At 32.4% G+C, this 24211-nt stretch overlaps 1 protein-coding gene across 1 annotated transcript; it reads left to right on the forward strand.

Moving 5' to 3' along the window:
* The first annotated feature begins 10544 nt into the window (after positions 1-10544).
* LOC139528463 (metalloproteinase inhibitor 3-like) lies at positions 10545-23142 on the forward strand. The gene is made up of 5 exons (XM_071324447.1): positions 10545-10781; positions 13347-13432; positions 14568-14661; positions 15283-15425; positions 22893-23142. The coding sequence occupies exons 1-5, from the start codon at positions 10664-10666 to the stop codon at positions 23055-23057; spliced, it is 606 nt and encodes a 201-aa protein (XP_071180548.1). The 5' UTR covers positions 10545-10663; the 3' UTR covers positions 23058-23142.
* The last annotated feature ends 1069 nt before the right edge of the window (positions 23143-24211 follow it).

The raw sequence follows: 24211 nt of genomic DNA on the forward strand, positions 1-24211 counted from the left end.
ATTTAACATATTGTATTATGCATTAACCTGTACGTAAAGTTTTGTAAAGCTGTTTCACTTGATAAAATAGAGTTTGGGCAAGTTTTATTTAATTAGTTAAAATGTGCATAGAGTTTTGTCCCTTAATTTAGTTCATTTGTGAAATTCTAACTTTATTATCAAATGAGACTTGCTATTTTATTGTGTAAAATCTATAGCACTTTGATTACTGATTTCAAGAAATAAGCATCTTCATTTACCAGAACTTTCTCTTGTTTTACACCAGGCGCTAAAAGTCATCAGACGCCGCAGAAAGTCAGTACGACATATGCATTATCTAGAGCTCCTTAAAACACCGTAATGACCCGCGACCTTGGTATCACTCCTCGCACGTAAAAAGAAAGCTAGTTTTTCACTCGCTAGCAAAAGGCGTAACTAAAAATGATTGTGCACTACTAAAACCAAAACGTGCAAATACAAAAATTTAAAGCTATGGTACCGTGTGTAAGTTAATGTTACCCTAAGCATACGTGCACGTATACATTTAGCGATGAAAACTAAGATCAACTGACTGTGGCATCTATATTTAATGTTTATGAAGCCTTTGAATTATAAAAAAATATACATTTCTATGTAACCATGGTAACCATCATTGTTTTATTTAAGATAATTTTTTATTTTATTATTGAAACGTTTCTAATGCATATTTGAAAAAAATACATATATGGTCCAGATACTTATATGATCCGTTTCGTTAAAGACAAATCCCTCTAATGTTTATGCGCACATACAGGCGCAACAGTATACTATGCCGTCAGCGGTTTATGTCCAAACGAGTATATACGGGTTTGGTCGGACCATATGAGTATATGCATATGGTTATGACCATACGCGTATGGTTCGAATACTCCTATTGTGCAGAACATTACCATTATATTCTTGATAACGACTTCATATTATTTTATCATCATTGACCAGCTATGTAATTTTAAAAAAAAACAGCAAATGTTCTAAACATTACGACATTACGGGTGCCACATGTGGAGCAGGATCTGCTTACCCTCCGGAGCATCTGCGATAACTCCCAGTTTTTGATGGGGTTCGTGTTGCTTAATCTTCAGTTTTCTATTTTGGTTCTTCTGTACTGTTATTTGTCTGTTTGTCTTTTTATTCTTAACCATGGCGTTGTCGGTTTATTTTCAATCAATGAGTTTGACTTTCTTCTGGTATCTTTCGTCCTTTATTGATATGAACTATTTTAGTTTAGACAGGTATTTCTGAACTATTTTTTTATTTGGACTGGTATTTATAAACCATTTGTTTTATTTGGACTGGTATTTATAAACCATTTGTTTTATTTGGACTGGTATTTATAAACCATTTGTTTTATTTTGACAGTTATTTATAAACTATTTGTTTTTGGTACAGGTATTATAGTTTTGATTTACAAACAAACACTTTAAATGGTGGACCTTACGATGCTGCTGCTGAATTCATAAAGAACGACTGTGAAGTACTTAAGTAAACTTAACATAGAATTATGACGAAAACAAGATTGTGGGAAAAACAGTGTATACGTTCTGTGATTATCAAACTGTTACCAGAAAACAAGACTTTTTTTTAATTCGTCCAATGTTTCGTATTTAACGTAGAATATAACATTTAAAAATAAATTTGTTTTTATTATTAAAATATGTTTACATTTCATATTTTAATATGCTGTGTTTTGTTCATTCGTGCTAAGCAAAGCAAATGAAGGTCGTGTTGATTTATATATATTGAAAAACAACAGATGTTGAATGAATCAATAGTCATGTACACCTTAAGCCGATACCCATACCGAAACCCATACCGAAACCAATATAAAAGTGAGATAAATGATGAAAATCTATAATGTTTAATTAACCCAACCCTTTTTACTCCATTATATTGATTGACATTTGCATACACTAGATGGAGTATAACTTCAATTTAACAATTTACATTAGTCTAGCAAAAAACAAAGTTAAATTCAACGAGTATTAAATACATTAATGTAAGTTACATACAATTAAAATATGGATTAACATTTATTAATGATGTATTATTACCCTTCCGGAGCACCTGAGATCACCCCTAGTTTTTTTGTGGGGTTCGTGTTGTTTATTCTTTAGTTTTCTATGTTGTGTCATGTGTGCTGTTGTTTGTTTGTCTTTTTTCATTTTTAGCCATGGCGTTGTCAATTTGTTTTGGATTTGTGAGTTTGACTGTCCCTTTGGTATCTTTCGTCCCTCTTTCATTAATCATGAAACAAGTTTTGTCGAATAGAATGAACTGTACATAGTTCTACAACTAATATCGTAATATCGTTCCAACTACTGTATATGTAATAAAAAAAAGAGAGCCTTTAATTTACAGATGAACCAAAACAAATACTTATAAAGACAAACATTTTATTTCAGTATAAATAAACGAAATTCTTAACATTCCAGTTGCTTCCTGGGCCCATTTATCCATCAACAGTTCACAATTTTAATGAAGTATATATTTGATATTTATGAGAGCGCTAAGCAGAATAGGTCAAGAGAGTAAAGAAGTGGTACTTATTACATGTATAAGCTAACAAAATAAACTTTTTATGGTTTTAATTTGATTTGTTAACCTACATTTGAACAAATGGCTTTGGTGTTTGATGTTAGCAATACTTTAGTTCACAAAGTTATCCATGATTGGGTCAAGTCTTCATCCAGCTTTCAGATCAATGCTAACATTGGATTTATCTGAGGAATTGAAATCTTAAAGGGTGATTGGCCAGAGTTGGAAAAATCAGTTGGATATATTGATGGCATCTTCCATAGAATAAATCGCCCAACCGAAAACCAGGCATTGGTTTATAGTGAATATGTTCATATACATTGTATTAGTACGCAGGTCATAATAGACACAGGAAAGAAAATAAGATCCATCAATTCTTGTTTCCTAGGTCATGATAATGACGCGCTGATTTACAGATTGATAGATGCTACCGGTCCACACAAGATATTACCGTTCCTCGTGATTGTTACTAAATTGGTGATACCATATACTCATCAGAACATCCTATTACAACACCATATACTGTAAGGCATCTACGCACTCAAAATGCAATGATTTGCCATCAACTCAAAATTGTCAATGAAAAGATTCGTGCAAGAAGAGTTTATGTAGAACATTCCCATAAGACGTATGCAAATTTATGAAATGATAGGTTCTTTTTATCGACATAGTGGGAACGATAATGCGGCTATTGTGGAACTATGTGCAGCTCTACACCTACGACGAAACTTGCTTTAAGATAAATGTACATGACAAATAATTTGTCTATAAATTGCATAAATGTATTTAATATTGAATGAATTAAACTCAGATTTTTCGATAGATTTATGTGAACTGATGAATTGAAGAATATCCCATATAGTAGTGTATTCCAATTTCAAACAATATAATTGAGTGAAAGGTTTGAGCTAATTGACATATCATTAACATTTAACATTTACCTCACTACTATTTTTGGTTTCGGTATCGGTTTATGTTTCGGTATCGGCTTATAGTGAACATGTCTTATAAGAGCAACCCATTTTTTGATACACAACGAAATATTAATTTATCAGCGAAATAGTGTTTTTATTGCAGTGTATCACCTTCAAAATGCCTTATAGGTCATGAGTTGCTATTTGATAAAGGCGGATACCATACTTATTCATTCCCACCAGCCTTTTATAACTATTAGTAAATTGTACGACCATCTGAAACCAAGTTCAAAGTGGTACAAAGCTACTTAATTTATAAGTTTCTTATCTTTTATTTCTTTCTTGAATGATTAGAAAAAAAATGAAAACAATATGTAATCCATTTTTCTCTGAAACTGGTTCTGTTAAGCAAGTAGTTAAACAACCATTCCCCATGTGAAATTGAAAAATTGTGTAAATGAAGTCATTCACAATGCATTTAAACCTAAAATTTGGAAGCATACATTATAAGTATACTGTGTATTACTTTGAGATTCCACTAGGCATATTTTGTTAAATTGTGAACAAAAGGTAAAACAATGCCTCACTGAGGAACAAGTGATCACTATGCTGAAGGTTCTTATTGACAACATGTTTGTTTAATTTGCCGGTAGACTCTCTCTTACAAATTGTTGGTATTCCTTTGGGAACGAACCATACACCTCTCGTTGTCGACCTTCTCTCAATTCATACAAGTATGAATACCCCTCAAACACAACAATAAGACAGGTCCTTTAATTTCATAGTTTGATACATTGATGATGCACTTTCTATTAACAATCAAAACTTTTCTGATTGGGTTCAATTAGTATATCCTCCAAATCTAGAAAGTAAAGAAACAATAGACACGGCGTTCTCAATCTTATTTTTAGACTTATACCCCGAAGTGTGCAGTACCACTATCTATAACAAACGAGACTATCTTAATTAAAAAAAATATACATTCTCATGCATACCTTAGCAGCAATATGCCCATTGGAACTGCATTTTGTTCACAAAACTTTTGAATTTTTAAAATATTAAGGATTTTTAACTCAGGAATAATTTATCTTAGCTGTATTTGGCAAAACTTTTAGCAATTATGGTCCTCAATGCTTTATAACTTCGTACTTTATCTGGCTTTTTTTTTACTTCTTTAGATTCAAGCGTCACTGGTGAGTCTTTTGTAGACGAAACGCGCGTCTGGCTTAAATACAAAATTTAATCCTGTATCTATGATGAGTTTATTTTGGATACTAGAATACATTTTCAAACCCATTCGGTATTCAAGAGCTTGTATCTGCAAATTATGCTTTATATAAAATTTCTGAGCAGAAAGTTGACGAACCAGGGTTATGTCAAAGGACGATTCGACATTTTTTCTGAAAAAAATATCCTCGAAAAATACTAGGCCTTGTTGATAAATATACCGTTTCAACTGCACAAATAATGCATTAAGCCTTTGTAATCTTAATGCAGTGTTATTGTGTTCATTATAATTGTCTTTGTATTTTTTTTTTAAACTGTTTAGTGCATTTTTGGTTATATTCTTTAGGCGCTTTCGGTCTTTATAAATATTTAGCTCTACTGTATTATTGAGCTATGGTCATTTTTGGGTTATTCCGGATTTTTTATTCTTACTTATTTACTTTGTCTTTATGACAATTTGTTTTTCTTTGTTTACATAGGTGTTTGTTTTTATAATGATTAAGATTATTACACGTCGATGACCACTGTACACAAATGTTTGACATTTTTCGAATTAAGTTTGTTTGTTTTGGTAACACATTGATGTTAATATTATGAAATTCTATGCAACTGTCATACGAGTGTGAGGTTTGGCTAGCTATTAAACTATGTTTAACCAATTCTATCTACATAAAAGAAAATCTTTAACAAATCAATTCGTTTGAATTTTAAATTTAGTCATTTGATAAGGAAATTTTCGTTTTGAATTTTCCTTTGAGTTCGGTATTTTTGTTTTTTTAAATTTTTAGATAAGGAATTGATCCGGGTAATTTCGTTATTTAACAAAAAACGAAACTTACATTACGCTATTTGTTAGATGAACATTGTTCAGCACATCTATAAAACCTACTAAGGTTGTCTTATATGACAGCTATATTCTTTCAAAACAATGTATTTTATACTTCAAGTAATATGATATAATTGTTATATTATTAATAGACAATGCTTTATAGAAAAACTACACACACAAAAACAACCGATTCACTACTTATGTGTATACGTTAATATCATAGTTTAAAAGCCGTGTTCACGATTTTTTATTTTGTGCGCACCGGATTAAATCTCCTTCAATCGAAATATTCACATTTACATGGAATTATGGGGCTCCGTAGTAAGGCATACTTTTGTACATAATGATTTTAAATAAGAATAAAAGAATATGGTTCCAATGTCCTCCACGTTTCACATATTTTATATGCCCAAGGGCAATACCAAATACTATAAGTATCTGGCAAAAATTGTTTACGTTAGAGCAATTACAATGTATTTTTTTTTATAGATTTTAATTTCCTGGAAAATCTTTCTTTTAAAACAATTGGTCAAAGCTAATTTTTGAAGTGTCCGAGACATTCCTGATTTAAACTTTTGATATAAATTTTATAAAAAAAAACCTTCCAAGTATTGGACATACAGGCAAATATAATGTTATTATTATACTTTAAGCCCCAGTCCCACTAGACCACGATCGCACCACGCTCACCGATGTAAAATAAATTCAGATCGTGGTGAGGTCGCGGTATGAGCGGCATGAAAATATGATTTTTTTGTTGCTTTTACGATGCTACTACGTCCTCATTACGCTTCTACAACGATCCCGCTACGATTATACCACGTTCTCATCGCGCTTATTCTGCGACCTCACCATGCTCACTACGCTTATCAAAATCTTTCTACGCTCATCACGTTCTCTACGACCATACCACGAGTTATCCGATTGCAACACGATCTTACCACGATTATACTACGTGCATACCGCGATCTTACTACGTTCTCAGCAATAACGTCAACATCGTGTTCCTTATCAATACAGTTCCATTCATTCTATTTCTGATTAATACGTAGATTTCTCGGAAACAATACAGTCATGCCACCAAAATCTACTTGAACACGTGGGCGTGGTGGTAGGGGTTGATGATAGGCAAAGGAAGCTCTGATAGTAACGAATCCTGATCCAGCAGAGATGTCGGACCGACCAATCCAACCTAAATTAAAACCTATTGCTGGTGCATCAAGCTTAAATGACGATATTTTAGTGAACAAAAGCAGAGATGACACATATGTGTCAATAGATATAGGAAGATGTGATATGAGTGTCGATAAGACAACTCTCCGTCCAAGTAACAATTTATAAAAGTAAACCATTACAGATCAAGGTATGGCCTTCAACACGGAGTCTTGGCTCACACTGAACACCAAGCTATAAAGGGCCCCAAAAATTAATAGTGTAAAACCATTCAAACGGGAAAACCAACGATATAATATAAATAAAAACGAGAAGCATGGTTGAGCCGTTAGAGAAAATGGACAAGAAGTCCTAATTGCATACAGAGAAACAAAACCTGGAGAGATTTGATATGTTTTATGTGAAAATGACAATGAGAATGATGGTCGTAGTATGAACGTAGTGATGTCGTAAGAAGAGCGTGATGAGGACAGCAAGGGCGTGCTAGATTCGCACTGTGGTCTTGAACAGCGTGGTGTAAACGTGGTATGATCGTAGTTGGTCGCGACGAGAACGTGATGGTCATAGTGAGGTCATAATAACGTCGCTGTGATATCGTAGCGCAGTCTCTCCGAATAGAATCACGCTTACAGGGACCTTTGCGATCTTGCCACGACCTTAGTGCGCTCTCACTACGCTTCTACTACGACTTGATTTCACCACGAACGCACCACGATTGTTTTGCAAAGTTGGCCACGCTCATCACGATCTTGAAGACCTCACCACGGCCGTGATACGACCTTACTGCGATCTACACGATCTCACTACGATCATCAAAATTTGCATTTTTTTCACAGATGGTAGTGCGATCATCGCCTAGTGGGACTGTGGTATTAAGTTTTTTGTATGATTGTTTCATGCGTCATAATATTTTAAATCGACTCCGAGGCTTTACAACTATCTTAAAACCTGTTTCGTAATAACTTGTCATATCCTTTATGGTTACTGCAACCTAATTGCATTAAGAATGTATCATGTTCTTACGTTTATGTCCCGTTGAAATCCCGTTCTAGAATCATTTCCAAAACATTGAAACTAGTGGAAAATATCAATGAATTTAAATCAAACTTAACTCTGTGAAAACAATATGTATTACAATAAGTAGTTTTTTAGTTTCAATCATTTATAATAAAAAAAAAAGTTGAAATGTGAAACTGTGATTTGTTTATAACAATATTCACAAATTAGTAAAAATTGATGAAAAATGTTAAAATAACTATCAGAATTGGTTAGTTTCAAATGGCCGTAGCAAAAAAGATGTGTACCACCATATAATTTTTCCTTTGCCCTATTATTAATAACATTAAGATACACCCACAAATCAGGTTGAGCAAAAAGTTTCAATCTAGAAATGTTTTGCTCCTCAGAGGTATACATCCTAAACGATTCTTATTTACTTTTTATGAAATGGTCTTTTGTGGCTTTAAGAATTACAAGAGCGTCATAAAAATTATCTTCAGTTCTGGCTGTAACATTATCTGAGACAATTTGTTCAGCTTTCTCTGTAGCATCGCCTGCATTTATATCTCCATTATTTATCTTTTGAAGTTATAGGTGGTTCCTAATCCCCGTCGAGAGAAAGAGTTTTAATAGTTTCATCAACCAAAGACGACAAATACCAGATATCATATTTAACCAGAAAGTAGAAACATGAAAAAGAGAAAATGATGGACGCTCAACAACTCAGTGCAAAATACCGTGCATCCGTTGAACATGTTAATGACGAATTGAAATGTTATAAACTTATTGAAGCATCTTTGTCACACATTAACATCATATTGAGAATTAGCGGTATCATTGTTTTGTCAACCACTGAAAACAACTTTTAATTAATACTATACTGAATAAAAGTACAATGTTTATTGGCAATGAGATTATTATTTTGAGATCGATCCTGTCAAAAGATCTGACTGGTATTCGGACGCGGGTCGGGGTCCAGACAAAATACACGTATTTAAAATATATAATGGTCACAGTAAGGTCCTATAATTAATAATAATAAAAATTAGACTCCAAAAATGGTATCGAAAATAAAACAAATATCAACAACTCCATTTGATTTTTCATTCCTCTCTAAAATAACAAAAACACAAAAATAAAAGCTTCCGTAAATTTTATGATAATTCTAAGTACTTTGTACCTTTTGGGAACGGTTAACCTGTGGTGCATTATTGAAGAGAAAATGATTGAACAGCATGTGGTTAAGTTTACGTCAGTTAATTATAAGTTACCATCCTGTATTAAAAATGATACGATCGCACTACGATCATCAAAATTTGCATTTTTGTCACAGATGGAAGTGCGATCGTGGCCTAGTGGGCCTGCGGTATTAAGTTTTTTGTATGATTGTTTCATGTGTCATAATATTTTAAATCGACTCCGAGGCTTTACAACTATCTTAAAACCTGTTTCTTAATAACTTGTTATATCCTTTATGGTTACTGCAAACTAATTGCATTAAGAATGTATCATGTTCTAACGTTAATGTCCCTTTGAAATCCTGTTCTAAAATCATTTCCAAAACATTGAAACTAGTGGAAAATATCAATGAATTTAATTCAAACTTAACTCTGTGAAAAAAATATGTATTACAATAAGTAGTTTTTGAGTTTCAATCATTTATAATATTAGTGAACTTTATTCAGATTGGTCCATTTCATCTTTATTGAGAGTGTGAAAAAAAGTTGAAATGTGAAACTGTGATTTGTTTATAACAATATTCACAAATTAGTTAAAATTGATGAAAAATGTAAAAATAACTATCAGAATTGGTTAGTTTCAAATGGCCGTAGCAAAAAAGAAGTGTACCACCATATAATTTTTCCTTTGCCCTATCATTAATAACATTAGAATACACCCAAAAATCAGGTTAAGAAAAAAGGTTTCAGTCTAGAAATGTTTTGCTCCTCAGAGGTATACATCCTAAATGATTCTTATTTACTTTTTATGGAATGGTCTTTTGTTGCTTTAAGAATTACAAGAGCGTCATAAAAATTATCTTCAGTTCTGGCTGTAGCATTATCTGAGACAATTTGTTCAGCTTTCGCTGTAGCATCGCCTGCATTTATATCTTCACTATTCATCTTTTGAAGTTAGGTGGTTCCTAATCCCCGTCGAGAAAAAGAGTTTTAATAATTTCATCAACCAAAGACGACAAATACCAGATATCATATTTAACCAGAAAGTAAAAACATGAAAAAGAGAAAATGATGGACGCTCAACAGACTCAGTGCAAAATACCGAGCATCCGTTGAACATGTTAATGGCGAATTGAAATGTTATAAACTTATTGAAGCATCTTTGTCACACATTAACATCATATTGAGAAATAGCGGTATCATTGTTTTGTCAACCACTGAAAATAACTTTTAATTAATACTATACTGATTAAAAGTACAATGTTTATTGGCAATGAGATTATTATTTTTAGATCGATCCTGTCAAAAGATCTGACTGGTATTCGGACGCGGGTCGGGGTCCAGACAAAATACACGTATTTAAACTATCGAATGGTCACAGTAAGGTCCTATAATTAATAATAATTAAAATTAGACTCCAACAATGGTATCGAAAATAAAAAAATATTAAGAACTACATTTGATTTTTCATTCTTCTCTAAAATAACAAAAAACATAAAAATAAAAGCTTCCATAAATTTTATGATAATTCTAAGTACTTTGTACCTTTTGGGAACGGTTAACCTGTGGTGAGTTACTGGCGAGAACATATATGAACAACATGTGGTTAATTTTACGTCAATTATTATAAGTAAATATCCTGTATAAAAAATGAAATGACATGTTATTTATGTTAATAAATAGCAATTTATTTATGTAGATGAGAACACGTGATTGTTAACTACTTATATATTGATCGATGAAAATATAACATGATATTATATAACGTGTAAAACAACAGGTTTCTGAAAATGTCTTGCAAAGGAACATGCATATTAGTAATTTTGCTATGGGTAACATACATATCAAGTGGATGTCGGTGCTTTGCACAACACCCACAAAGAATATTTTGCAGGGAAGATTCTGTCGGTTAGTATATTGCTTAGCTTTTATCCACCTCATAATTATGTAAGTAAATTTGTATCTATTCCTCCAGGTGTCAATTGTACCCTAATTTTGACATTTTTACCTATAATGTCTGTTTGTTTTGTTTACACATCGTCGTTTATATCATGTATATAATGGTATTTTATGCGACTAGCATACAAGTGAGAGGTTTAGCTAGCTAGAAAAAAACAGGTTTAATCCACCATTTATAACATAAGAAAAAAAACTGTACGAAGTCAGGAAAATGACAGTTATTCGTTTGATGTGTTTGAGCTTTTGATTTAGCCTTATGATACGGAATTTCCGTTTTGATGTTTCCTCGGAGTTTGGTATGTTTTATTTTTTACTTTTTTCATGTGTCATTTGAATAAGTGGTACATTACAAAAACAGGAGACTAGTAAGTGAAATAAAACCCTCACGATTTATTTTTTCTACAATATTGATAAAAATAAAATAAATAACAAATGTGGACAGGGTGCAATAAAACTCTTTTAATAATTCTTTCGACGTTTCAGTCAAGTCGGTTGTTCAAACACAGAGACACATAGTTAAAAATTGTAAAATTGTAAAAGGTTTTTTGTTTTGATTGTATAAAAATAAAAGAACTAAAAAAGGTGATAGAAAAATGAAAGGTCTGTGAACTGTTTTTAAATACAAGCACTTGAAATTTGGCCGGAATAATTGTCTCTAGATCTATTTAAGAAATAATTTTATCCTGCCATGCTCTATGCTCATTTTAACATGGGTAGGCATTATATTTGTTAATATCTTAATACCGAGCGTTAGCGAGGTATTAAATGTTTACAAATATAATGCCTACCCATGTTAAAATGAGCATAGAGCATGGCAGGATAGAATTATTTCGATTCTAATAGGAATATTTGAACTTTTTCACTTCAAAGCGGACCTATAGTAGACGCTCGGAATGTCGCCATTTTGATTTCATGAACCAAAAACGTTATAGAAAATCAGCAGTTTATCAATAAAAAAAAACAGAAACATTTAAACTTACTTTTAGAATGTTTTTATTTAATTTCCTAGCGAGCAGCACCAACAAAAATGTCCATTTTGATCTCTGGTGTTGTTCAAAATTCATCTGACGTTGCAATTTCAATTGTGATGTCAATCACGTGCAGCCCATGTTCTATTTGAACTAGAACATGGCTTTGTACCCAAAGCTTAAGAAGAACGTCATATTAGAATGTACATTAAACATTGGAGCTTTTTTTTTTTATATAAAAACTGTGAAAAGTAACAAGTATTTTGTAAGATTTAAGAATATGCCTTTTTCAATTTAATGTAATAAAATTAGGAAAAGAAAAGTAAGGGAAATGCCATTTCACTGATGATATTTTAGGATTCCGTATATCTGACAAAAAGTTTAAAAAAAAAAAAAACAACCTTAAAGGACGCTTAGATAGCTATAAAACAATGTTTAATCCACCATTTTCTACATTTTGAAATGCTTTAACTCAGTTATGAATATAACAGTTGTTATGCATCGTTTGATGAGTTTGAGCTTTTGAATTTGACACTTGGTTTTCTTGGGACTTTTCGTTTTCCTCGGAGTTCGGTATTTTTTGTTAATTTATATTTTACTGATGTTGAGATCTCGTAAATTGACTTAAGGAGGCTCGCGGGTATAAGATTTTCAGAAAAATTTCATTTATTACCTTTAGTATTGTTGTTACTTAATCATATGGTACAAAAATCATTCCAAAAAATCAATTGGTGTTGGCCCAAGGTGACTTTTAAAATGTAGATATCATTGAAAAAGCTCCAAATTATCTCCCTTTGGTAAAAAAAATGCCTTTTTTTGGCATTAGAATTGAAATAACTTTTTTAACTCATCGGTGACCTATATTTTTTATTGTTGTTTTCAAATAAGCTGTACATAAACTAAATAATTGTAAAATTTAAGCGATGTAATTTAGTTCTTTTTCTATTTCGATATTACCGCTATTTCTCCTATTAGTTCAATAGAAAAAAAGGACATTAACAAAAATGTATGCTTCTTTCGAAGGCAGATTGTGAGCGTAACTGAACGGTGACCCAATTTTTTTTATTTCATTTTTCTATTAAGTATAAGATAAAGTTCATTTATAGAAAAATAAAGAGAAATCCTATATTAAATTTTTTTTAAATGATTTAGACCAGCGAGCCCCCTTAAAAGATTAGAAAAAAAGTTTATATTGAAAAGCTTCAGCAATGACGCATTTGTGTGTATTGCAACCAAATTTGCAACAGACGAAATCGTACTAAGATATAAACTGGAAAAAGTTTTGTCCCAACGATTTTATGAATTGAATTATGTATGTTTTCTCCAAGCATGATGTGTTGTTTTTTTTTAAATTAAATCTTAAGCAATTGTCGGAACTAAAATGGTTTCCGCTAAAGCAGAGTTCCAACATAGACATATTGTTGAAAATGTTAAATTTCTGATGCGATACTCTCGACGGTGAGTCGTTAGCTGCGGTGTTGGTTTTTCAAAGTAAGGTTTATTTTGATTTGATCATGTGATATTACTTATGTTTTATCTTTTTTAGTAATGGTTGGGAAAGTTATAAAAGAGGAAATTCCCAAGGGAAGAAGTAAAATAAAATATCACTTTAAACTTCTCAAATCATTGAAGGTAAGATAGACAGAATATATTGCAACACTGATCAACAAAACATATTTCTGTGCAATCAGAAAATGTTCGTATGCACTGATCGAATACTGTAAACTAACTAATTCTCGTTCGCGACGTGCGCGAGTAGAGGATAACACGATAATGTAGAGTTGGATCTTTACTTTTTAAGTAAAACAGGAAATATAGTACATGTATCAGCCAAAATAAGATGGTTTATTTTGTTGATGTATTTGTTTGTTTTATAGTGATTAAGATTATAACATTATTACTCAATGTTGACTGTTGTAAACTTTTTGAGGGACATTTTTATCAATAATATCTGTTTGTTTTGTTCACACATTGTTGTCAATATAATGGAATCTTATGCGACTGTCATACAAGTGAGAGTTTCAGATAGATATAAAAACAGTTTAATTAACTATACAAGAAAATGCACGTAACAAGTCAGGAATATGAAAACTAATTGTTATTCATTCATTTGATAAGTTTGAGCTTTTTAAATTTGCCATTGGTTAGTGGTATTCCGTTTTGAATTTTCCTCGTATTTCGGTATTTTTGTTATTTTACTTTTTACAGTATCTTTTATGTTATGGACTTGTTATTCACACATGTTTCAGTGGAGGTGTAAAAACAATCAGAGCATTTTATGAATGTTTTAGAGAAAAAAATGCATTTAGATGAAATTAGTCAATCAGATATTACAATTTAAATGTTAAATAAACAAAACCCATAATTAGTTTTGTTCAATGCAAATATACTGCTGTGTAAACATACTTTCTTATGTTGGGTTTGTTTAAACCCTTTCTGATTCGGGAAATTAGATATGAACATGATGATCCGGTGTACAAATTGTATTTGTATATTGGTTTTATCAACGTACGTTATATCTATACTTAGTGTATTTCTTTCCCCTTTTTACAACAAAATATATTACATAATACTAAGTTGTAATTGTAATTATATATAGAAAGTAATTGCTATTCATTTAAAACAAAGGTAATATTTTTTTGTTTTTTAAAGGGGCACTAGCTATGAGATATATAAAACACCTAATATATTATTTGTTTTGCTCAATCATTAATGAAATGCAAATAGTGAAATAATAATATGCTAAATTATACATTGAATGTTTCAGGGTGTTCATGAAACAATTGGTTCAACAATAATCATAGAAACATTTTCTTCATGTGCTATTAGATTGAATGTAGGAGAACAGTATGTATTATCAGGTACAAAAGAAATGACTAACTTTAACATGGTTAAATATTCGTAAAACAGTCCAAACGTTTTCTTTTTAAATTTTCCTCGGGGTTCAGTAATTTTGTAATTTTACTTTTTAATGCGCCCAGTGGCTAGAAAATCATTGACATGTCTACAATACTAAATCGCCATTTTCTCTATCTTTTTCAGTTCATAATCATTCAAATCTCTCTATTTCTTATTAAAAAAAACTATGCGATAGCCAAATATGTGTGGTTTTCTTTATTCAAGTTTAGATGCCTGTTGATACCTGTTGCATGGTATGCAGTTACTTGATATGTTAAAACCTTGATATGTTATATACTTGATATGTTATATACTTGATATGTTATATACTTGATATGTTATATACTTGATATGCTATATACTTGATATGTTATATTGTAGAAACGTGTTCTTTGCAGTTAAATTAGTATCCAAATCTAGTTGATGATTTATATAATATCATTTATACAAATGTATGTTCCATAAGTAAATACTCATTATGCAAGTAAATGCTTCTACACAAGAAACGAATAAATACGTTAATTAAACAACATAATATGTTACAATAGTATAAATCCAAAACTTGGTTTTTTTTCTCGTTTCAGGTCGCAGGAGTAACACAACAGGAACGATATCTACCATATACTGTGGTAACTTCATTTATAAGATCGCAGATGTGACATTTGAATTGATGTTGTACCTGTTCAGTGGCGGTTCTGATTCATATAAACAAAACTGTGATTGTAAAGTAAGTGTTGCTTCTGACAAGGTTGAAGGTTTTAAGGTTGGTACCATATCATATGGTAACTTCATTTATAAGATCCATTTGAATTGATGTTGTACGTGTTTAATAGTGGTGCTGAATCATACTAACAAACTGTGTAAAGTTAGTATAGTTTCAAAGTATGAAGGTTTGTACCTATTAAAACGTTTAAACCCGCTGCATTTGTCTGTACCTGTCTTTCGTCAGGAATCTAATGTTGTTGTCGTTTGTTGGGGTGTTTAATAACCGTTTCTTGTTTCCCGTTTTTATATAGATTAGAACGTTGGTTTTCCCGCTTGAATGGTATTACATTTGATCCTTTATAGCTTGTCGTTCGGAGTGAGCCAAGGCTCCGTGTTGAACACCGAACTTTGACCTATAATTGTTTTCTTTTACAACTTGTGACTTGTACATACCTATATTTATATAAAATATAGGTTTTTTATATTTTAAATTGTACTTTCTAGTATATTGAAAATTGTTCTCATGCTCATCAACATGGATTTAATATTGAATTAGTTAATAAAGTCTTTAAATATGACCATATGTACATTGCCTTTCAATAACTAAGAATACTTTTGATTTTACTTTGACTGATTTATGTTCGGTTTTGTATTATTCTAAAATGCCTCACGTCGGTTTGAATTTATGGATTAATTAACTTGGACCACATTTTGTGTATTTCATACTCATAAATTAGATATCCAAACTTACGCTCTGAATTAGTTTTTTTATGTTATAAAGTAACTTAATTATGAAGTTTAAGATAGCTACTCAACCAGCTAGGTTTAACCATCATTTTCTTCCCTTCACTTTGTCAGGAATAAGGCAGTTGTTTTTTACTTAATGAATTCTGGTGTTTTTAAATTGCTCTTGTCAGTTCTTGTGAACTTTCATTTTTGAATTTGCCTTGGAGTTCGGTATTTTTGTTAAAGTATTTAACATTGAATTATACAAACTCTTATATATTTGACGTAAGTGTAAATTTTTAGTCCTGATATCTAGATGAGTTTATTTACAATCACTGGGTCGATGCCACTGCTGGTGGAGATTTATTTCCCCGAGGGTATCACCAACCCAGTAGTCAGCACTTCTGTGATGACTTGAGTTATCATTGATATGTTCATTATAATAAATTAACTGTTACCATACTTTGAATTTTTGAAATACTAAGGCTTTTCTACCTCATGATTAGTTAACCTTAGCTGTATTTGGCAAAACTTTTAGGAACTTTTGGTCCTCAATGTCAACTTAATTTATTTGGCCTTTCAAACATTTTTTTTTTATTCGAGCGTCACTGATGGGTCTTTTGTAGACGAAACGTGCGTCTGGCGTAAGTGTAAAATTTTAGTCCTGGTATCTATGATGAGTTCATTTACACCGTTAGCATGGTTAGAGTTTAATAAGTGTTCAATACTTGTAACACAAATACTATACACTTGATCGTCACAACATCATTTCGTTCATATAAATTATAATCATGTATTTCATCGACGTCTGACTATGGCAAGCCGTTCTCGTCAAAACTATGTTTAAACCCTTTTTTTCGAAAAAAAATTACAGAATGAGATTTAAAACCCTAAAATAACACACTGAGAAATCGAAATTACACACTGAGATTAAAAACTAGAGGCTCTAAAGAGCCTGTGTCGCTCACCTTGGTCTTGTGCATATTAAATAATGGACACGGATAAATTCATGACATAATTGTGTTTTGGTGATAGTGATGTGTTTGTAGATCTTACTTTACTGAACATTCTTGTTGCTACAAATATCTCTGACTATAATGAACTTGCCAGTAATTACAGTGGAAAATATTTTCTACAAATTTACAAAAATTTATGACAAATGTTAAAAATTAGCTATAAAGGGCAATAACTCCTTAAGGGGTCAATAGACTATTTTGGTCATGTAAACTTATTTGTAGATCTTATTTTGCTGAACGTTATTGCTGTATACAGTTTATCTCTATCTATAATAATATTCAAGATAATGACAAAAAACGGCAAAATTTCCTTAAAATTACCAATTCAGGACAGTAACCTAACAACGGGTTGTCCGATCCATGTGAAAACATCAGGGCAGATAGATCTTGACCTGATAAACAATTAAACCCTGTCAGATTTTCTCTTAATGCTTCGGTTTTTGAGTTATAAGCCAAAAACTGCATTTTACCCCTATGTTCTATTATTAGCCGTAGCACTTTTTGGTTGATTGGCCAGGTCACGCCACACATTTTTTAAACAAATTACCTTAATGATGATTGTGGCAAAGCTTAGTTTAATTTGGCCCAGTAGTTTCAGAGAAGAAGATTTTTGTAAAAGATAACTAAGATTTACCAAAAAATGGTTAAAAATTGACTATAAAGGGCAATAACTCCTTCAGGGGTCAACTGACCATTTTGGTCATGCTGACTTATTTGTAAATCTTACTTTGCTGAACATTATTGCTGTTTACCGTTTATCTCTATCTATAATAATATTCAAGATAATAACCAAAAACAGCAAAATTTCCTTAAAATTACCTATTCAGGGGCAGCAACCCAACAACAGGTTGTCCGATTCATCTGAAAATTTCAGGACAGGTAAATCTTGACCTGATAAACACTTTCACCGCATGTCAGATTTGCTCTAAATGCTTTGGTTTTTGAGTTATAAGCCAAAAACTGCATTTTACCCCTATGTTCTATTTTTAGCCATGGCGGCCATCTTGGTTGGTTGGCCGGGTCACGCCACACATTTTTTAAACTAGATATCCCAAAGATGATTGTGGCCAAGTTTGGATTAATTTCGCCCAGTAGTTTCAGAGGAGAAGATTTTTATAAAAGATTACTAAGATTTACGAAAAATGGTTAAAAATTGACTATAAAGGTCAATAACTCCTAAAGGGGTCAACTGACCATTTTGGTCATGTTGACATATTTGTAAATCTTACTTTGCTGAACATTATTGCTGTTTACAGCTTATCTCTATCTATAATAATATTCAAGATAATAGCCAAAAACAGCAAAAATTCCCTAAAATTACCGGTTCAGGGGCAGCAACCCAATAACGGGTTGTCGGATTCATCTGAAAATTTGAGGGCAGATACATCTTGACCTGATAAACAATTTTACCCCATGTCAGATTTGCTCTAAATGCTTTGGTTTTTGAGTTATAAGCCAAAAACTGCATTTTACCCCTATGTTCTATTTTTAGCCATGGCGGCCATCTTGGTTGGTTGGCCGGGTCACGCCACACATTTTTTAAACAAATTACCCCAATGATGATTGTGGCAAAGCTTAGTTTAATTTGGCCCAGTAGTTTCAGAGAAGAAGATTTTTGTAAAAGATAACTAAGATTTACCAAAAAATGGTTAAAAATTGACTATAAAGGGCAATAACTCCTTCAGGGGTCAACTGACCATTTTGGTCATGCTGACTTATTTGTAAATCTTACTTTGCTGAACATTATTGCTGTTTACCGTTTATCTCTATCTATAATAATATTCAAGATAATAACCAAAAACAGCAAAATTTCCTTAAAATTACCTATTCAGGGGCAGCAACCCAACAACAGGTTGTCCGATTCATCTGAAAATTTCAGGACAGGTAAATCTTGACCTGATAAACACTTTTACCGCATGTCAGATTTGCTCTAAATGCTTTGGTTTTTGAGTTATAAGCCAAAAACTGCATTTTACCCCTATGTTCTATTTTTAGCCATGGCGGCCATCTTGGTTGGTTGGCCGGGTCACGCCACACATTTTTTTAAACTAGATATCCCAAAGATGATTGTGGCCAAGTTTGGATTAATTTCGCCCAGTAGTTTCAGAGGAGAAGATTTTTGTAAAAGATTACTAAGATTTACGAAAATGGTTAAAAATTGAATATAAAGGTCAATAACTCCTAAAGGGGTCAACTGACCATTTTGGTCATGTTGACCTATTTGTAAATCTTACTTTGCTGAACATTATTGCTGTTTACAGCTTATCTCTATCTATAATAATATTCAAGATAATAGCCAAAAACAGCAAAAATTCCCTAAAATTACCAGTTCAGGGGCAGCAACCCAATAACGGGTTGTCGGATTCATCTGAAAATTTGAGGGCAGATACATCTTGACCTGATAAACAATTTTACCCCATGTCAGATTTGCTCTAAATGCTTTGGTTTTTGAGTTATAAGCCAAAAACTGCATTTTACCCCTATGTTCTATTTTTAGCCATGGCGGCCATCTTGGTTGGTTGGCCGGGTCACGCCACACATTTTTTAAACTAGATACCCCAATGATGATTGTGGCCAAGTTTGGTTTAATTTGGCCCAGTAGTTTCAGAGGAGAAGATTTTTGTAAAAGTTAACGACGACGGACGCCGGACGCCAAGTGATGGGAAAAGCTCACTTGGCCCTTCGGGCCAGGTGAGCTAAAAGCAGCAAAATTTCCTCAAAATTACCAATTCAGGGGCAGCAACCTAACAACCGATTATCCAATTCATCTGAAAATTTCAGGGCAGAAAGATCGTGACCTGATCAACAATATCACCCCATGTCAGATTTCCTCAAAATGCTTTGGTTTTTGAGTTATAAGCCAAAAACAGCATTTTACCCCTATGTTCTATTTTTAGCCATGGCGGCCATCTTGGTTGGTTGGCCGGGTCCCTGGACACATTTTTTAAACTAAATACCCCAATGATGATTATGGCCAAGTTTGGTTAAATTTGGCCAAGTAGTTTCAGAGGAGAAGATTTTTCTAAAAGATTACTAAGATTTACGAAAAATGGTTAAAAATTTAATATAAAGGGCAATAACTCCTAAAGTGGTCAACTGACCATTTTGGTCATGTTGACCTATTTGTAGATCTTACTTTGCTGAACATTATTGCTGTTTACAGTTTATCTCTATCTATAATAATATTCAAGATAATAACCAAAAACAGCAAAATTTCCTTAAAATTACCATTTCAGGGGCAGCAACCCAACAACCGATTATCCGATTCATCTGACAATTCCAGGGCAGATAGAACATGACCTAATCAACAATTTTACTTCCTGTCAGATTTGCTCTAAATGCTTTGGTTTTTGAGTTATAAGCCAAAAACTGCACTTTACCCCTATGTTCTATTTTTAGCCATGGCGGCCATCTTGGTTGGTTGGCCGGCTCCCTGGACACATTTTTTAAACTAAATACCCCAATGATGATTATGGCCAAGTTTGGTTAAATTTGGCACAGTAGTTTCAGAGGAGAAGATTTTTCTAAAAGATTACTAAGATTTACGAAAAATGGTTAAAAATTGACTAAAAAGGGCAATAACTCCTAAAGTGGTCAACTGACCATTTTGGTCATGTTGACTTATTTGTAGATCTTACTTTGCTGAACATTATTGCTGTTTACAGTTTATCTCTATCTATAATAATATTCAAGATAATAACCAAAAACATCAAAATTTCCTCAAAATTACCAATTCAGGGGCAGCAACCCAACAACCGATTGACCGATTCATCTGAAAATTTCAGGGCAGATAGATCTTGACCTGATAAACATTTTTACCCCATGTCAGATTTCCTCAAAATGCTTTGGTTTTTGAGTTATAAGCCAAAAACTGCATTTTACCCCTATGTTCTATTTTTAGCCGTGGCGGCCATCTTGGTCGGTTGACCGGGTCACGCCACACATTTTTTAAACTAGATACCCCAATGATGATTGTGGCCAAGTTTGGTTTGATTTGGCCCAGTAGTTTCAGAGGAGAAGATTTTTGTAAAAGTTAACGACGACGGACGACGACGGACGACGGACGACGACGGACGACGACGGACGACGGACGACGACGGACGACGACGGACGCCGGACGCCAAGTGATGAGAAAAGCTCACTTTGCCCTTCGGGCCAGGTGAGCTAAAAATGAAAAACACACACTGAGAAATTAAAATTACACACTGAGATTTAAAAAAAAACACAATGAGATTAAATAAATTGAAAAACACACACTGAGAATTTTTAATTACACACTGATATATGCAAATTACTAATGAATATTCATGAGATGAATAATTCAACAGATTAATATCTTGGTCTCTAGGACTCTTGTCATTATAATGAAATGTGGTTCCTTCAACCAACGTTCATAATAAATTTCGTTTTTTGCTAACTCATATTTATGAGTTTGTTGTCAATATAGTTCAGATTAATATTATTGCTAACGGTGTATCGGGATTGTTTGCTTAAAACTGTTTAAGCATAGCCGGTCCTTTTCCCTGATTTCGCAAGGTAATCTTTTATATTTTTGTTATTACGTTTATATGCTATAATAGACACTTGGGTGAACATGTCATTGCATTGGTTTTTTTTGTAGATTGTGCCAATGATTTCTTATAATTTTGATAAAGTTTTCACCATTTGGTTATATCAGAGACATATAATACATGTCTCTGGTTATATTTTGTAATGAGAGTAAGTGGGTATTTTTCTTGTTCTATTAGTCTTTAACGTTGTATTAATATGCTTATGTATTTTATAAAACATTTGGCACCAGATTGAAGGACTAACTAGTTATGTCCCCTAGTTGTTTTAAGCTTGTAATAGATTAAGATTACGTATGCTAGTTAGATATGTGCGCATAAAAAGTGCGCACAAATCTCAGTGTGTTATTTTAAATTCTCAGTGTGTAATTTCAAATTCTCAGTGGATGTTTTTCAGTTTATTTCATCTCAGATTTTTGAAATCTCAGTGTGTAATTTTCAATTCTCAGTGTGTGTTTTTCATTTTTCGTAATCTCAGTGCGTCTTTATGAAATCTCAGTGTGTAATTTCTTATTCTCAGTGTGTGTTTTTAGGTTTTTTACATCTCAGTGTGTAAAATTTTCGGAAAATGTTTTAAACATAGTTTTGACGAGAACGGCTTGCCATATCTGACGTCAGTTCTGAGCATTGTCAGTGTATTGTTCTAAGTTAAGTTTATAAGAACCCACTGTCATTTTTCAACACTTTTTAGTTACTTGCTATTTGAAATGAAGGCCTTGTAATAAGATCGAACCTGCTATCATATTCCTCATTAGACATGTGTTTCCGCGTCTATGATATATACTACCACTAGACAACTGAAGATGACGTACCATCATGCGTTATATTTTGCAATGCAAAACACACGTAAATGGAAATGATAGTTTTCAGCGAATAACGACATGAAAGGAGCAACCAGGCCCAGGAGCGAAATATGCTTACAGTTGTTCAGCACCTGAGTTCATTTAGATCTGTGATGGGTTGCGTGCTGTTTAGTTTTTATAATGCATCTTTGTTGTGTCATGGTTTTTTTTAATTAGTTTGTCGGGTTTTTTTTTTCCATTTGTCAGCATAAAGAACACATTAGATTTGATAATTTAAGCAATACGTATATATGCCTGTTAAACAAGTTTAAGTTGATAATTTTCAGATTATTTTCTATTTCATGCAAATATTGGGTTTTTTCTTCCTTTTATTTAGGAAATTGTAAATCCTAGACATGACCCTGGAAAATTTGACCCGAGTAAAGGTTGCAAGATTCCCTCAGGATTGAACGTTGGCACTGATTGTAATTATCGTAAACAGGGATTATGCAAGAGAACGGGAAGTGTGTGTAGCTGGAAAAACACTAACTGTGGACCATGATGACAAGAAAAATAAACTTGATGATAAGAATTGTGTGGATCTTTTGTATGACAACTTTACAGAAAATATATATGTATTTCGTGTATATGTTGTTTTGCGTGTTCTATTATTTTTCTGAATCATGTGAAAGGGAAACCGAGAATAAAGGGAATCCGGTGCAATACAAAAAAAAAAACAATACCCTACAAAATATGTGTTATTTGCTTCAGTTTGACTCATAATGTAATTTGCTACCTGTGCAACATCTTCGAATACAAACATCTTGTTAATGTTAAAATTTAAAAGCAATCTAAAAGCAATATTTAATCGTACATACAAGGCGAACGTTCTAACAATAATGGTAGCCTGACAAATACATACAGAGCACGTCCACATTTAAATATTCGCATGTAAATAAATAAATATTAGACAAGATTCATCAGTGACGATCGAATAAAGAAATATCAAATAGGCTAAATAATGTACGATGTACGAAGTTGGAGACCATTGAGGACCTATTTTCCTACAGTTTATGCCAAATATACCTGAAGTAATTATGCGGTAGAAAATTTATTAGTTCGAACACTTTAAATTTTGTAAACTTATAGTAATGAGCCAGGGTAACTTTCTTATGATTAATAGGCTTAGGGAAGGACCATTTAACTTCAAATGTTTTTATTTCTAAAATAACAAATTCTGATTCCCAATTTGATAAAAAAAAAAAAAAAAAAAAAAAATATGCTTGTCAAGCAGATGACAACAAAAATACTACTAACCCTTATTATCTCCATACCTTATAGTATTTAATATTAGAAAAAGATCTGACTCGAACAGAAAACCATTACCCCCTAGAAGTATAAATGGTTGCTCCCTTATCGGAAACACGATGTTTGGAATGTTGTAATAAATATCCTTTTCAATTTAATTAACTGTGCTTTTTACTTTAAAAGAGACGTTACAATCCTTATATATACAGCTCCAACTGGATTGAATTCCTCCGCTCACTTACCATTCCTATTTTGGCATCTGTGGATGTTTTACTTAGTATAGTGCTTTCCTATAAATTTGATTTTGTGGATATGCCAAATTCTAGATACAAGTCTATCAAAACTGTTAACATTAAAATCCTTAGTTTTACCACAACAATTTACATCGAAATCCACGAAAACTGGTAA

Source organism: Mytilus edulis, chromosome 6 (genome assembly GCF_963676685.1).
Source record: "Mytilus edulis chromosome 6, xbMytEdul2.2, whole genome shotgun sequence".
In the NCBI taxonomy this organism is placed as follows: domain Eukaryota; kingdom Metazoa; phylum Mollusca; class Bivalvia; order Mytilida; family Mytilidae; genus Mytilus; species Mytilus edulis.